At 39.4% G+C, this 15,353-nt stretch overlaps 1 protein-coding gene across 1 annotated transcript; it reads right to left on the minus strand.

Moving 5' to 3' along the window:
* Window positions 1-961: 961 nt before the first annotated feature.
* LOC121516793 lies at window positions 962-2,537 on the minus strand. Its single transcript, XM_041798204.1, has 6 exons — window positions 2,452-2,537; window positions 2,082-2,242; window positions 1,823-1,919; window positions 1,320-1,655; window positions 1,070-1,223; window positions 962-984 (listed from the first exon to the last, which is right to left on the minus strand). Exons 2-6 carry the CDS (start codon window positions 2,141-2,143, stop codon window positions 962-964), a joined length of 672 nt encoding a protein of 223 aa, XP_041654138.1. The 5' UTR covers window positions 2,144-2,242; window positions 2,452-2,537.
* Window positions 2,538-15,353: the final 12,816 nt, after the last annotated feature.

Below are 15,353 nucleotides of genomic sequence, written 5' to 3' on the forward strand. Positions count from 1 at the left end.
TGGCACTCAATGAGTTAATATTTAAAAATTGAGTTGGAAATAAGTTTAAAGGGTAAAGCTCTGAATGTAGGAGCCTTAAAGGATAACTTTGAGATTTCTGAACCTGGGCTGTATTTAGGGTTATCCAGTCGTGCAATAGGTTGATAGGAACCACAATCAGGACGATCGCGCTGTGTTCTGTAACTTTGGTTTTGCCTGAAACCGAAACTAAGTTAGAACGGCCAGTGTGAGAGCACACTGTTTGCTTCCAAAGTATGTCAATCAAAGTTCTTATTCTGCTACTAACAGGCTCAGATTGTTAATTGTTTGTGTGAAAATGTAGCAACTCTGTGTTTTTGTATGATCAAATACAAGCAGGCACTGAACAGGACAGCCTTTGAAATAAAGTTGTTAATATGGAGGAATAAGGCGCTGCCATGCAAATAAAAAGGTAGGAATGGTTTCTATAATGTTGTCGTTACAATCTGAGCCTGTTAGTAGCAGAATAAGAACTTTGATTGACATACTTTGGAAGTAAACAGTGTGCCCTCACACTGGCCGCCTAAAGTTACAGAATACAGTGCCAATCATCCTGATTATGGTTCCTAAATACAGCCCAGGTCCAGAAATCCAGAAGTTATCCTTTAACCTCATTTCTGACTTACAAACTGGTTTTGATCGGTAGAGTCTTTTTTTTTAATTAATCATAAGCTATGCTCGCTCTTCGCACTACCTACCCACACCTCTGCCTAGATTGCCAATAACTGATGTAAAAGCAATGGAGCTACCTTCTACTCTGTACAAGCCCTGAAATACTGAAACCTATTCCTTGCTGCAACCAAAGACAACACAGGCAAGTGGCCCCACTGAAATAACTCTACTGATCAACACCATTGGTAACTACAAAATAAGACCAGGGTTCCTACATTCTTTACTTACCCTTTAAAATATTTTATAATTGTATTTAGCCCATGACTCACCACTAATGGCCCTTCATATCAAAAACTGTTTGGTTAACATTGTTATCGTTAATTATACATAAGAAACATGTACATCGAAAGACAAGATATATATATATAAACGCGCATACCATCTGTCTGATCTTCCATTCCCGCTGTAAGAGCTGCAACATCACTTTTTTCCATGGCAGCAACTGCTTTCAGCTTTGGTATGATGCTGGCTTCCCATCTTCTGATGAACAGATCTGTCTTTCCATCTGTCATTTTGCCAAACTCGAGATCCATCTTACAAAAAGAGGAGACATTTTTAGGATATACTATAAATTAACAGTGTTACTAACAATATAAAAACATGTTAATTGTTCATTGTGAGAGACCTACCAGACTTGGCATATCCAAGAAGCGTGGGTATTCGTTGAAGATTTCAGCCACTGTGGGAGACTCCTTTGATATCCATGATCTACGCATGGCGTACGTCTTCTCCATTGCTGATTTGATTGACGGAGTGTTCTCTGCAGAGGGCCTGAGCCGTTTCATGAGGGTGATCCACTCACTGGTCACACTGCTGTCCCCCTGGTCCTGTTCTAACCCTGATTCAGTATTGCAGCTTATCTTACGCTTCGTGTAACGGCGCTGACCTGCCTCTAGCTTCCGGCGGATGTTACGCAGTCTCATTTCCAAGAATCCACAATGTGATGATGGATCATAAAAATGCTCCTAAAAAACAAAAAAAACAAAAAAACAATGATCTCAAAAATACTCTCCTTATCGTGTAAATGTTGAAAATGCATTCTTTATAAAATACAAGTTAAACTTGAGCTGCTAATTTTATTTTTTAAATCCTACACAGTCGGCAAATGATTTACACATTACATAGTACTTACAAAACCATCTCCTTTTCCTTCGATCTGAACCCTCAAGGATGGGAAAGTGGCGATGATATTCTTTGCAAGAACAACTTTTTCAGCACTTGGTGGGTAACTGGGTGGAGGTAGAGAAGAGCAAAATCCAGACATTGAACTCCAATCAGGCCTAACATTTTCCCATTTTACATTCATCAAAACATCTTTCAGGACAAAGATTCACCAGAGCAAGGACCATTCATTAAAAGCCAAGGTGGTCTTTTTTAGTTTTCATACTTACAAGCCATGCTTCTCTACCAGATGACTGATGCATACTTTGACAAGGAGCCTTCTTGACTCCATTTTAAGTGTTCCTGTTTTCTTGTGTTCTTCAAGTATTTCTGGTGCTTTGCTTTGAAGTAGTGACTGCAAGCCTGCCAGTTCATCTGGCACTGGTACATGCTACATTGATGGAGGTATAGGGAAATAATTGTCAACATGATAGAAAACTGTGTTTATTTATATATTTATTGCTGTCTGGTACATCGGACAATATACTGTATACTAATATGGATGTTATCTAGTATTGCCCAGCCCTAATAAAGCCCTAGAATTCGCCCACATTAACAATGCATATATACATACTAGTATATAGTACAAAAACAAAATACCTGGATTTGGCAGGCCTCTCCTGCAGTTGGTTGGGGTAATACATCTGTGCTCGACAAGAAGACCTGAAATTTGTCAAAGTTCTTGACTTCTATGTTTTTCTCAACATCAATGAATTCTTGGAAATCTGTGTGGTATTTCAGAACACGGTCAAATGTAAAACCTAGTTGCTCTGTTTGATTTATGAGATGTTCAGTACTGTGAACACTATAAATCTTCCTTGAGCACTCCTTTCCATTTTTAAAGACAGTAGCAAGAACTTTGACAAGGCTTTCAGGTTCAGCATCCTAGAAAAAAGAGAAGAGATTAGAAAATGCTATTTTACACCCACTGTATAGTGCAAATAAATTTCAATCCAAAGCTAAGCAAAAACTACAGAACCTCACCCAATATTATAACACCTTGCCTTCCTGTGTGAAGATGTGCCATCAAAGAGCACAATCACATGACTCACCATCACTGTCACCATCAATACAATAATAATGCCTTTACAAGCATATTTAAATGTACCACACAACATGCATACAGGTTATACTTGAGAAGGCAAGGCAAGTTTATTTGTATAGCACATTTCAGCAACAAGGCAATTCAAAGTGCTTCACACAGTTCATTAAAATACATTGAGAAAAGATATGACACATTCACTTACAGTTTCAGCTTGGTGACAGGTGAAGATCTTTTCAAAGATTCATGGTTTCATTTCCTTTATCAGTTTGCTATTTTATTGTTTTGCCTGGTCATATTTTAAAGATGTCAAACAACGAATTACTAGCTAAAGTAAAGTTAAACCAGACATCACCCTGAGCCTCCATGTTTGTCTCACATCTCTTTTTAGCTTCATTTTTACTGCCTTCATGGTGTCGTCACATAACACTCAGATTATCAGGTTAAGAGGAGACTGAATGGAGGATCATTACGTTTAAAGTCACCGCTTACTACTATGGTTTAACTTTAGGATGACCGCTAAGCTGCTACCCTGTTGGCCAACCTCGGGTTGTCAGCAACTACATCGACACTTCCGGTCCACTGGGAGCCTAGTTTTTTTATAATAAAAGCACCAGTAGTTCTGCTTTGGATCTATGAAGTCGTTCTTTTTCAAATTAATGCTTGCTCACAGGAATATTGTAAAGTTACGCTTTACATTCAAATTAAAGTGATAATATAGTGACGTTAATATATGGCACTATTTAAAATTTACTTGACAGTGAATTCCTGAAACTTATCCATGACTTTGTCAGCATTAATAATGGCTAACGTTGATGTTACTGTTACTGGCTGGACCTAGGGGAATCTGTCGAGGCAGCAACACTACACAGGTGCAGTACACTGTGTAGTTAAATTACAGTCTGTGGAATGATAGAGAACGAGAGTTAACGCCTTTTTCATTGCAGCTTGTTTATTGACTGATCTTTAAGTGAATTTAATATCAGCATGAAACTTACTAATTCGCTGAAAATCCAAAGGGCAATAACTAAACAATGGCATGTTCATGTAAAGTGAAACAGATGCAAAATTTCAATAAATTGCATACATCTAAAATGTTCTAAGATGTTCACTGTAATAAAATACATTAAACACATACAGTGTATGCTTGGAGCTCAGCTAATCCTACTGCTGTACAAAAAGTCACAGATTTAACAAAATGGCGCCATTACCGAGCGGTAAACAACGAATGAAACATTGAATGATAAATACCTGCATTAAACATTACTTACTCTCTGCTACTGGCTACTAGTCCAAGCAATTGAGAAAATAAACATTCCTTTTTGTTTAAAGAACATCTGCTTTACGTTCACTCCAATTAAGTGGGGTACTCATAAGGATTTTTTGAATCTTAAGAGATTTTTATCTGTTAGGGACCCCACACATGAAGATAAAAAATCAAGCATTAAAAATTTTTGATCGTACTGTGTGTGATGTGCTCTGATAATGTCAACATAGCAAACCACACACACCATGATTCTGTCCCACCAATCTAGAATCTCGTCCTGCAAGCCAGAAATCTCGTGTGATCACACGTGATCTAACAAAAATGACGAAGAGGAAACATAGTAACAATCCATAGCAACAACCGGAAAACACAGCACGCAACATGGAGGAGGACAAACAAGAACACGGAATGATGGTGTTCTTGGGACTATTTTTAACGGAAAAGTCACGAACTAAGAAAAAAAAAAGAGAAGACTGTGGAAATCCTGGAGACAGCGCGAACACGGAGTTTATAGTCTACTGGGCGAGCTAGAGGTGAGTTGTTGTCAGAGACATATAGGTTTAGATGCATATAATGTCTATGGTCGTTGCCAGTCAACTCGCTCCTTGATTGGCTATATTCCGTTCCACATCACAATTCACAGAGTCAGGACTTGGGAGTCGTCGGCTTGCCCCACACACGAGGATTTTTGGTCGTAAATTATGAACAAGTTTAACATTTACGATTGTCGGCCCCGACCGTTTTCGGGGCCAATTATCGGGACAAATTCACTCTTAACACACCTCATACCACAGGGTAATCTTATAGGATAATATTATAAGACCTAAGATAATCGGGCGTTTGCCGTACTTGGTCGGGAAGGGGGAAATTCGGGAGTAAAACAGCCCCATTATATTTATGTGTTCCCTGCTTTACTTGCACTTACTGAACGTCTATTCTCACTGAAACTCAAAGGAAACTTAGCACGCTGCTACACGTCTTGACTAAAAGCTAGAAACGTATGTTTACAAAACCGTACAAAACTGTAGCTCCTGTTTAAAAATCACAAAGGACTTTTACAGTACGTTTATGCCATATATAACCAGCAAGAGCATGAAAGAAACCTTTATATTACCTGTGGAACGACAGAGGACGAGACTGAACGTCTTTCTCATGGCAGTTTGTTTAATGACTGAGCTGCGCATGTGCAGATCTTGTTACCCAGTCTCTCTAAGCTATCCACAGTGGTACAATAATGCCATCTCCTGGACGAAAAGTTTAACACTGTACAAATCCTAAAATAAGCTGGAGTCCTTCTGAATTTATAACAAAAAAACAGAGGGGTGTCTTGTTTTCAGTCAATATGTTAAATTGAAGTTTTCAGCCTGCTACATTACTATGACTGTAACTATGTACCTTTAGCAATAACGTTCCTTAACACATACCCCGTTAATCTTGTGGCGGAAAATACGTAGCTATATTTAGCCAGAGTTATTTATGGCTATGGCTCTAAATCTTGCGATGTATCGCCAAATAAAAGTAACGCTGTCAGACTAAGAGCAGCAAAGTGCCTAGATTTGATGGGCTTTATACTTAAAAACATTTAAATTAAGCATTTTGCACCTGTAGATGTTTGACACCTAAATCTAACAGGGCTTTAGCTGCCTGTGGTTGTCATTCAGCTGCTCTGACTTTCTTTGGTCTCCGTTTTCAGATTAAAAGCATCAGCGGTCCCGTTTTAGTTCTGCTTAGACCTTCTTCTACGGCTATTTTAAGTGAAGTAACCAAATAACACCCACACATTTCTCTATTTAGCAATATTTAATATTTAGCAATATTTACTTTTTGTGGCCTTTGCCCTGGCGTATATTGTAGCTAGCATGGCTAAAGTTATAGCAACTACCTTCTGTTAGCTTTACCAAACACAGACAACTTTGTTCTAACAATGGAAACTATGTAGATATGGATTAACCTTATCCAACCAAAGTCATTTATTATCCTGGCTCTGAATGTACTTATTTCCCGCTTCAAAAATCAAGCTAGCCCAGTCACCAAAGATAGCCACTAACACGGAGTAGGTTAGAACCACTATAAGCGTAGCTTAGCGACTTTACAGATTTCCATCTTATTTTCACACACATTAGAAAGCTAACGGTCATAAATGATAACGTCATTAAATGAAAAACTTTACTTACAGGTGGCTCCAGGTCAGACGGCATCCCTTCTACTCTCTGCTCTCCGGCCAGGCAAGAGTGAAAAGAGCGCGAGGATCCAGTGGTTCAAAAAGTCAAATGCCGTGACGTGATTGGTCGACGAAAAAGCAGCCGTTAATGTTTTTAGATTTAATTTATTTTCAGAAGCATATATATTCATTTTTATTAATAAATTGATTTATTGTAGAGCCTTTTGTGTGCTATCATGTAAAATATATGTTTTTTTTTTACAACAACAAAAAGCTGCCCTCCCTCAGGAAATGACACATGTACTGTGTCAATCAGGTGCCAGTCTATCCAGAGGCATAATACACAAAAATTACACATTATCTACACAACATGTGTCAAAATGCTGTTAACACAACCATGTGTGTTGTTTTTTGACACATCTGTTCTTGCAGTGTACAATGAACGCTTTCGGTTCCGCTGGTGAGATGTCCCATGTGGCATTCTCTTCACCTGACCTGCGGGCTTCGGTGATGGTGCACTCACGGATGTGCTCCAACATAACCCCATCAATTTGGCATGTAAAAGTCGAAAGTTTGTCACAGATATTGCGACGTGCGTGTGGTGTGGGGCCGGCGACCTCCATCAGTATATTCTGGACCTGTTGTCAGCCAGAGCCCTTGCCAGAGGTTATGTGCGTCCAGACCGTTCCGTCTTTCCCAGCCTCGGTTTGTGACGGCTCCGTGGCGCACACTAGGAAAGAGGAAAAGACTATTTTAGACGTTTAGCCTGTTAATTTTTAAGTGTATGTCATAAATGATTATAGCCTGTGCTTTTTTTCATAACATTCCAAATCCCCAAACAACAAAAAGACCGGAGGAAAAAAGGCTGCTGTGTGTTTGGGCACAATTCTGATGCTGGGTGTCTATTCGTGTTTATCCGGGCGATTAGCCTTGTGGAGCAGCCTACTCTCTCTCCATACATATATATATTTATTTAGTCATCTATGGCTACAGATTGTCACCATCAGTCTTTTATCACGATATTAACAAAGATAGCAAGGGCTAGATACCGCACAGTGAGTGAGGAATAGACAGCGGTGTATTTTACACCCATAAGCTATCAAAATACATATAAGAATAAGTATGGGGATATTGGGGGGAACTGAAAAATGATTCATTGTTCTTACCAGCTGTGGGTACCGTGGCTGGGCCGTCTCTATGAGACTCCTTTTCGAGGAGGCTCTGGATCACTGTCCGATGATGATCCCTCAGATCCAGAGTCTTCCCAGGAGTGATCACTCAGTCCTGCGACTTCACCATCCCAGTCTTCATCACTAAGTGCGTTCAGCATTTCCAATGTCTGATATACATTCATAAATCGCTTTCTTTGTCCTCTTTTAGCCATTTTTAGACGTCAGTGATATAAGATTACGTAGCACCGCAGATGACAGGAGGCGTTGCCATAGCAACGTCTACTGTTCTATGTTCGCGCGAAATTCACACCGGGAAACATTTAGAGTGTCAGCATCGGATAAACTTTACCCGGTGGCGGTATTAGGTATAAAGTGTAATTTATAGAATACAGAGTATGTAAATAGTTTTAACAATACCAGGGCCTACACAACACACTTTCAGGAAAAGTCAAAGAAATACAGGCTTTAATATTTTATTGATACATAATTACACACATTTTAAAACCAGGACCGGGTAAAATATACCCCGTGGCGGTTCTAGTGTTAAACTGCACATGAACGGAGCTATCCAGCCCATGTGCGAGAGTCAGAGAGACAGTGGGAGTGCGCACATGTACTACAGCGCAACATGTATACTGATCCTGCATAGACATTAAAAAGAGAGGCATGCAGAGAAAAGCCTGTGTCTATCCTTAAAGGCTTCAGAGTTTCCTTCAACTTGTGTGAGTGTTAGTAGCTCACATACAGTACACAGTCTTCTTGCACCATTCACCCAGAGCTGTTTATTCGCTGCGTGTGCACCACGAAGAAGCTCGTGTGCGTGAAGATGGTCTCAGCTTTATGAAAAGACAAAATAGGTGTGGCAAACCAGACTACGGCAAGAGAATTTAAATTATGGCGGATAAAGGTAAATGGGAAAACACTAGAAGGGATGCCAACCCGCTGACAGAAACCCCCAAATACACGCCAGCACCGGGGAAAAAATAACGAACAGAAAACAAAACCTACCCAGAAGAAAAGCAGTTAAAAAAAAAAAAAAAAAAACAACATTGAAAGTGCATTCATCCAGTTAACATAGAGGGCTCTATTTTTGTAGACCAGGGCATTTTGCAATTTTTGTGCATGGCGCAGTGCGGTGCAGCGCAGTGCATCCACGCCTCTGTCCCTCCCACGGGCGCAAGTGGCAAAGAGGGAGAAGAGAAGGCATGAGTGGGTTTAACACAGCCGAGTGTAATCTTCACCAATCAAATGAACGCCTCTCCTTACCTTTAAATGCGCAAGGCGCAGTGGCAATTTCACCTCGCCACCACCATGGACGAAGACAGCAGCAGCTCCAGGCAGCAAAACTTCTCACAGGAGGAAACTGATGTGTTGGTCTGGGAGGTCCAAGCTCGCAGTACCAGAATATATGGTAATGCTAACAGACCTCCACGGGCTGATGATGCAAAAACTGCCTGGGAGGAAGTTACTAATATTGTCAATCAAGTTTGCCCAGATATTCTGAGAACCGCTGCCTAATGTAAAAAAAACGGTTCAATGATGTAAGGAGAAGGGCCAAAAAAAAGCTGTCAGAGCAAAGAAGGCACACAGTGGCCACCAGGCTGCGCATCAGAGGCCATGATGCGCGTCACAGTGTGGACCACCTCGCGGGACAGATGTAATCTGTTCCTGTGTCATGAAAAGGAGTACAAAATGAAGTGACAATTACATTAAACACAGCAGCAGGCTAATCCAGGCATCATGCTTGTGATCCACCTGCATTCCTGCTCTGTCATTGCCAAATAGGAGAACCTTTGGTGATATATTCTCTCCCGGTATCTTCTCCTCATCCTCCTTGCAATTATGTACTCCATCTTTTTAGATCACGTTAAGAATAAAGATTAAAACAGAGAAATATGGGCAATCACAGGTAAATCCTTAAGACACCAACTGACTTACATTTATTCAGCAAGCGTCTCTCTTTTCTTTTCTTTTGAATTTCATGAGATGAGAGAAGCCGAATATATGCTCCCTATCGGATGCCGTGGCTGTTTGTGGTTGGCTGAGAGATGTGAACTCGTTAGTTTTTATCACCCCCAGCTGCCATCAGGTTGAGTTTCAATTACGTGTGACAAACATCTTTGATCTGACATCAGATGTGATGGGACAATTTATATAGATACAAATGTATATGCTGGTTCAGACGGTTACATTAACCATTGATGGTGACATTAACCACACCCATCTCGGCGCAGCCTGGTCTACCAAATTGCCAAATTGGCTGCACACGGTGGTGCGCCGGATGAAATTACCGCTGCGCGGGGTGTGCCATGCTCCGCCACCCTGCGCCACGCCACGAAATTAGAGCCCAGAGTGTTATACCTGTCTGTGTCATATTAAAACACAACAGTCAACAATCCTACTCCCAAAGGTCCTAGTTTGGTCATAATTATATAAGACAAATGTCCATTAAAATGTTAAGTAGTCCACAGTATGAGTTCAGCCTCCTGATAGGCAACTTAAATCTGTCTCTCCCTTCCCAAACCAAACCCTGCAGTGCAGCTACAGTAAAATGGTGGCGTTAACAGACTGTGGTATTGACTTTAACTTAACTAGCTAAATGTTAACCGTGACCAGGTTTTATGCCGACTAAAAGGAGTGGTTGTTAAGTCGACTATAAAGTCCCAAATTGAACGTTCCATTGTGTATTTTTGACAGTAAGGTAGAAATAAAATTAAGAATCAACAAATGAAGTTTGGCTATGTAACATTAGCTAACTGCTAGGCAGCCCTGTTGAACGCAACCTAACCTTCATCATGAATTTCTTTTAAAAAACGATTTAGTTGGTGGATTACAAGCTAAAATTACCTTAACACCCTACATTTTGATGATATATATTAGGGCTGTTGCAGTATCCCAGTATTGACGATAATCATGGTATTTAAAAATAAAATGTCATTATCGTGTTAAAATGTGCAAATGATAAAATCGTGTAAATGATCCAGTGCCACTCCAGCGCCATCACGAGCCCTGAACATTTTTAATAAGTCCATCAATGTAACAGATCATCAACTCCTGCACTCCTCTAACCTCTGCGCCCCTCGTTCGTAAAACCATCCAGCCTTACCTCGCCGCTCTCTGTCTCTCTCTCTCTATGCACGCCCCCGGCATACGCACACTGGGAGCCCAACAAGACATTTAGAGAAACAAAAGTTTTCTTTTTCCTCATTCTCACAGCGCTGAATGTACAGGATGTAGAGATAGAGTCCTGCGTCGGACAGCTAACACCCTACCTGCCCATTCCCCCTGATTTCCTGGTCATTAACACCTGCTGGTGCATGTGTTTCATCTCTCCCTCCCACCTGCACCCACGACATGCGCGTCCGATTCCTTCTAAAGTCTGACCATCCACGTGAAACACGGAATGACAGAAGCTGCGTTCAGGTTAAGAAATTATAATATTGCGTTCACTTAAGCACTGCCCTTTACAAATAGAGTTTTTCACTGTTCTAAACCAAGTTTTCTCACTGAATGAAGCACCAAAGAAAAGTCTCACATCCACGTCAGCGACAACATTCCAAAAACATTGGCAGCTGACAGTCTTGACTGATTTAACGGGACAATATTGGTAAGAGTAACATCAGGGCGATATTTACAGACTACATCCTTTGTTTTTTAAGCTGTAGGTGGAATTATTTTCCTGATCATTGTTTGCAAGTGCCAAAAAGCGCAGCGCTCCATCAGCTCTCTCTGAGAGTTCGTTTTATCTCTGTTTGCCCCTCTCTGTTCCTGTCCTTGTCCATAAACTAAATGCTTTATGAATAGAGGCCAATTTTTATGGATAAAAATAATTTCTCCCAGTAAGAGACATAAAATGAAATGAATAGAATAGAATGAAATGAAAAGTCAAAGAAATACAGGCAGCACTGGGTAAAATTTACCTCATGGTGGTTCTAGTGTTAAGCATTGTTTAGTAATGCTAGTTTGTATTTTTTTTATTTAGTGCCATGCCACGTGTTTCTTTCCATCTGCTGAATTTTCACCTGAATAAACTGAGTAAAAATGGCTGTAACAGGAGATGATTTCATTTCCTAGACCAGCAACCAGTTCAGAAAGGAATGTAAAGCCGCTGACTCACCTTCTCAAATTTAGAATAAAAACTGATCCAGAGGCTTGTGGATGGACCACCACCTGCATCATCACCAAAATGGGAGTTGGCATTTTCTCCTTAGATCAAACATCAGATTGAAATTTAAAGAAACAGAAAAAAATTCTGTTGCCTGATATCCTGACTGACTTTTGCCTGGCACGCCAAAAGCACTGCTTCACACTTAATTAAGGGCTATAGGATAAGGTCAGTAACCTTCCTCTCAGATCCAGAGACCAAGAGAAAGGAGAGCAGTCATTATTAAATGCTTTAAATGATTGCATAACAGGAGGTCCAGGAACAAACAGCTGACTAACTGTTAAAAAAAAGCCATAGGTATACAAAATTTTGACTAAAAACTATATTCATTGCAGTTTATTACAATGCAGGAGCTTCAGGTCTCTGGCACTGAATTGGCAGTGAAGATAACTTTGAAGACCAGATACTCTTCCAACTTTACAGCAGAGCAGCCCCCACGTTCAAAATGTAAATTTCAGGCCCTGTAACTGATTATTGTAGTAGTAATAGTCACTTGTAATAGTATTTGGGGTTGTAGAGGTGATGCCATGACACTGCCATGTGAATGTAGCGTACACACTCCATTTGAAATTAACAAGAGGTGCTTTTGACCCCCATAAAGAGATGAAAAAATATAATTTGAATGCCTTTTATCCTTAAGCAAAGGGATAAATGTGACAGTACTACTGTATCACTGAGAGTTTAGGGCAAAAGCATTTTGCACCCTTAAGCTATCGGCCATATTATCAGTCTGAGATGCCAAACAAGAATGATACAGTATTTCTACTTTTTATGGTAGCTATGTGCCTGCCTAACAGTCTTTATCTCTCCTCCCCTTAACCCTTGTGCCCTCCTCGGGCATTTTTTGGCCATTTTTTGCAACTTTTTTTTTTTTTTTTTTAATTTGTGATAATTTTGTCAGTTTTACAGCCTGTGGCATGAATGTTTACAGGAACTTTTCTTTCTAGTTAAACTTTTGAAATCCGACATGTTTTACTCTTACATGTCATTTATACTCTCTCAATGAATTTTTTGTGAATTTTGAATGTACATGTACAAAACACTGCCATTAAATCACTATACATCAATATTTTTTTCTATTTTTTTTTTTAAATAAATCTCTTTAACAACTTCCCACCTGCTCAAAACAACCAAACATTCAATTATGTTCAAGATTTTAACCCTTTAAATGCCAGTTTGATTATTTGAGATATTTCAAATTTTACTAGAAAAAACAGAAAAAGTGAATTATTTTCCATAAAATTAATCTTTTAAAGGATGTGTTTCATGTGTCTTTGAAGAGGTGAGTGTGTAAAAACATGGCCTCCTGCCTTTGCTGTACTCAAAACAAAAACAGTTGTTGGGGAGTATATGCACCTGGCTGCTTCCCTAACGGTAAATGGAGATGAGACATGGGATGGAGACCAGACTTGCTCCTTCTAAGCTGTCCCCTCACTGTAAGAATGAGCAGGATCCTTAGGCCTTGTCCACACAGGGACGAAAACAATTTCAGTTTCATTTTAGAAAGGTTTTCCATAAACATGGGTTTGTTTCAGGGGATGTTCATGTAAGCACAGAAAACAACTGAAAACGTTGTGAAATATATACCAAGCCTGTAAGTGGCATTCCGTTGCCACGGAAATGCACAAAAAATGAGAGAAGATTTTGAAGCATGCGTTTAAAGACTTAGTTGGAGGGGAAAGTTGCACTTCTCATCAATGTAGACCATCAGTGTAGTTTTGAGCACGTCTGAAGTTGTTAAAGAGATTTATTAAAAAAAAAAAAGGTGAAAAAAATATTGATGAATGGTGATTTAATTTAAATTCAATTTTTCTGTACATCTACATTTTTGCCTCGAAGATGTAAAGAAGGTAGTAAATTTGAGGAGGGCACAAGGGTTAAAACACTTCAGACATGACTGATAAAATCAGTGGGCCCAGTTGGGAAAGGCTTCTGGCTGTTGTATCTCCAGACTGTGTGCTGTTTGTACAAGTGCACACGTGGCACAATGTGTGTGCTCTGAGTGTGTAGGTGGTCCTTAGCATGGTCCAGTGTGTTTATCTCTCCCTCAGACACCTGGCCAACACAGAGCCTAAATCTGGCAGTGGATGCAGAGGCTATTCTTTCTTTGATGGATGGTGACACCAATTTATCGGTCTCTCAGTCTGGAACACTTCAGTGTTTAGTAATTTCAGTGTTACTATTGATGGTGTTTATCATTTTTGGTGCAATTTTTGAGCAAATCACTCTGTAAATCAACAAACATTAGATTTTCTTGATCAGTCTGCTTCTCTGACATGATTATTGTACTCAAGTAAAAGTCCAGTTACTTTGATTAAAATTTACTTAAGTAGAAGTAAAACTACTTGCAAATAAATCCACTCATGTAAAACCAACAAGTATTTCATACAAGCTTACTTACTAGCTACTGATGAGTTATACGGTAAAATCTGGTCTTTCCTTTTTGGCAAAAACAACATGTCAATATGAATCTCCAAGCAGGTTGAGGTCAGGCAAAGCAAAACCTTTATAATAAAGTGAAAGTTTTTTAATTTAGTTTTTTTTAATGTGGGCTCATCAACATTATGTGCCACTCAACACCATGGCCAAACTACTGGCCAGATTCATATCCTTGACGGAAAGCTAAAACCTCCTTGGATTGAGTCTTCTTTGATGTCTTTTACACTGAAATGAAGTACAGAGGTTCCCCAAAAATGTCCTTAAGTAAAGTCAAATTACTGATTTCAAAATGTTTAAAGAAGTAAAAGTACACATTAAAAAATCAATCACAGTAATTTAAGCATATAATAAGTTTCTTTCCACCCCTGTGCATTAGTCCACATTATTTTTTTTCTTTCTTAGGATTTAAAAGTTATGACATTAAAAATCACATACAGTAAAAAGGATTGGAGGATTTAAAGAAAAAGAAAAATCAAGTCCAGAGTCAGAAGTCCAACTGTATACATGGGCCAGTTCACACAGCAGGCTTAAATGCTCAATTACGATTTTTTTCCTCATATCTGATTATTTATTTTTTTACTTGCTTATTTATTTATTTATGTTTGATTGTTTGGCTGTCCACATTATATTTTTAATATGGCCTGTATGCGGACTACCATGTTAATAGGTTTCAGACCTGGATGGCTGAACTGACAGCTGGGTTTATTTTAGTCTATTTATGTATTTAACTTTTATTTAACCAGATAAAGACCAATTGAGATCAAGATCTCTTTCACAAGGGTGACCCCAAGCTCGTAAAATGGTTACATGATCTGACCATGATCTCTGCGTTGATAGGACACTGTTTATGATGTCAGAAAAAAAATAATCACAAGTCATAATTCACATGTGAGCAAAAAGTTAAAAAAAAAAATCTGATTTGGGCCACCTTTAGCTCAACTGTGAATGTAGCCATAGAGCATAGAGATTTATTGAAGTGGCCATGCAAAAAAAAAAAAAAAAAAAAAAAAAAAGCCGTTTGCTCGATTGCTCAGTTATCTGATTTTATTTGGCTGGGTCTGGCCTGACATGGTGAGACCTAAAGAACTGGCTTGGCCTTCCGATATAAAAAATGACTGAGTTTTTTGATTGCATGGTGTGTTGCATAAAGCAGTTGCATGTGTGGGTGATTTTGTAGAAGGACAAGGATGCCTGATGAGAGATGAATTTTCCTGTGTATAAAAAAGAAAAAACAAAATCCTGGGGGGGTCTTGTGT

The sequence above is a fragment of the Cheilinus undulatus genome, linkage group 10 (genome assembly GCF_018320785.1).
Source record: "Cheilinus undulatus linkage group 10, ASM1832078v1, whole genome shotgun sequence".
Classification (NCBI taxonomy): domain Eukaryota; kingdom Metazoa; phylum Chordata; class Actinopteri; order Labriformes; family Labridae; genus Cheilinus; species Cheilinus undulatus.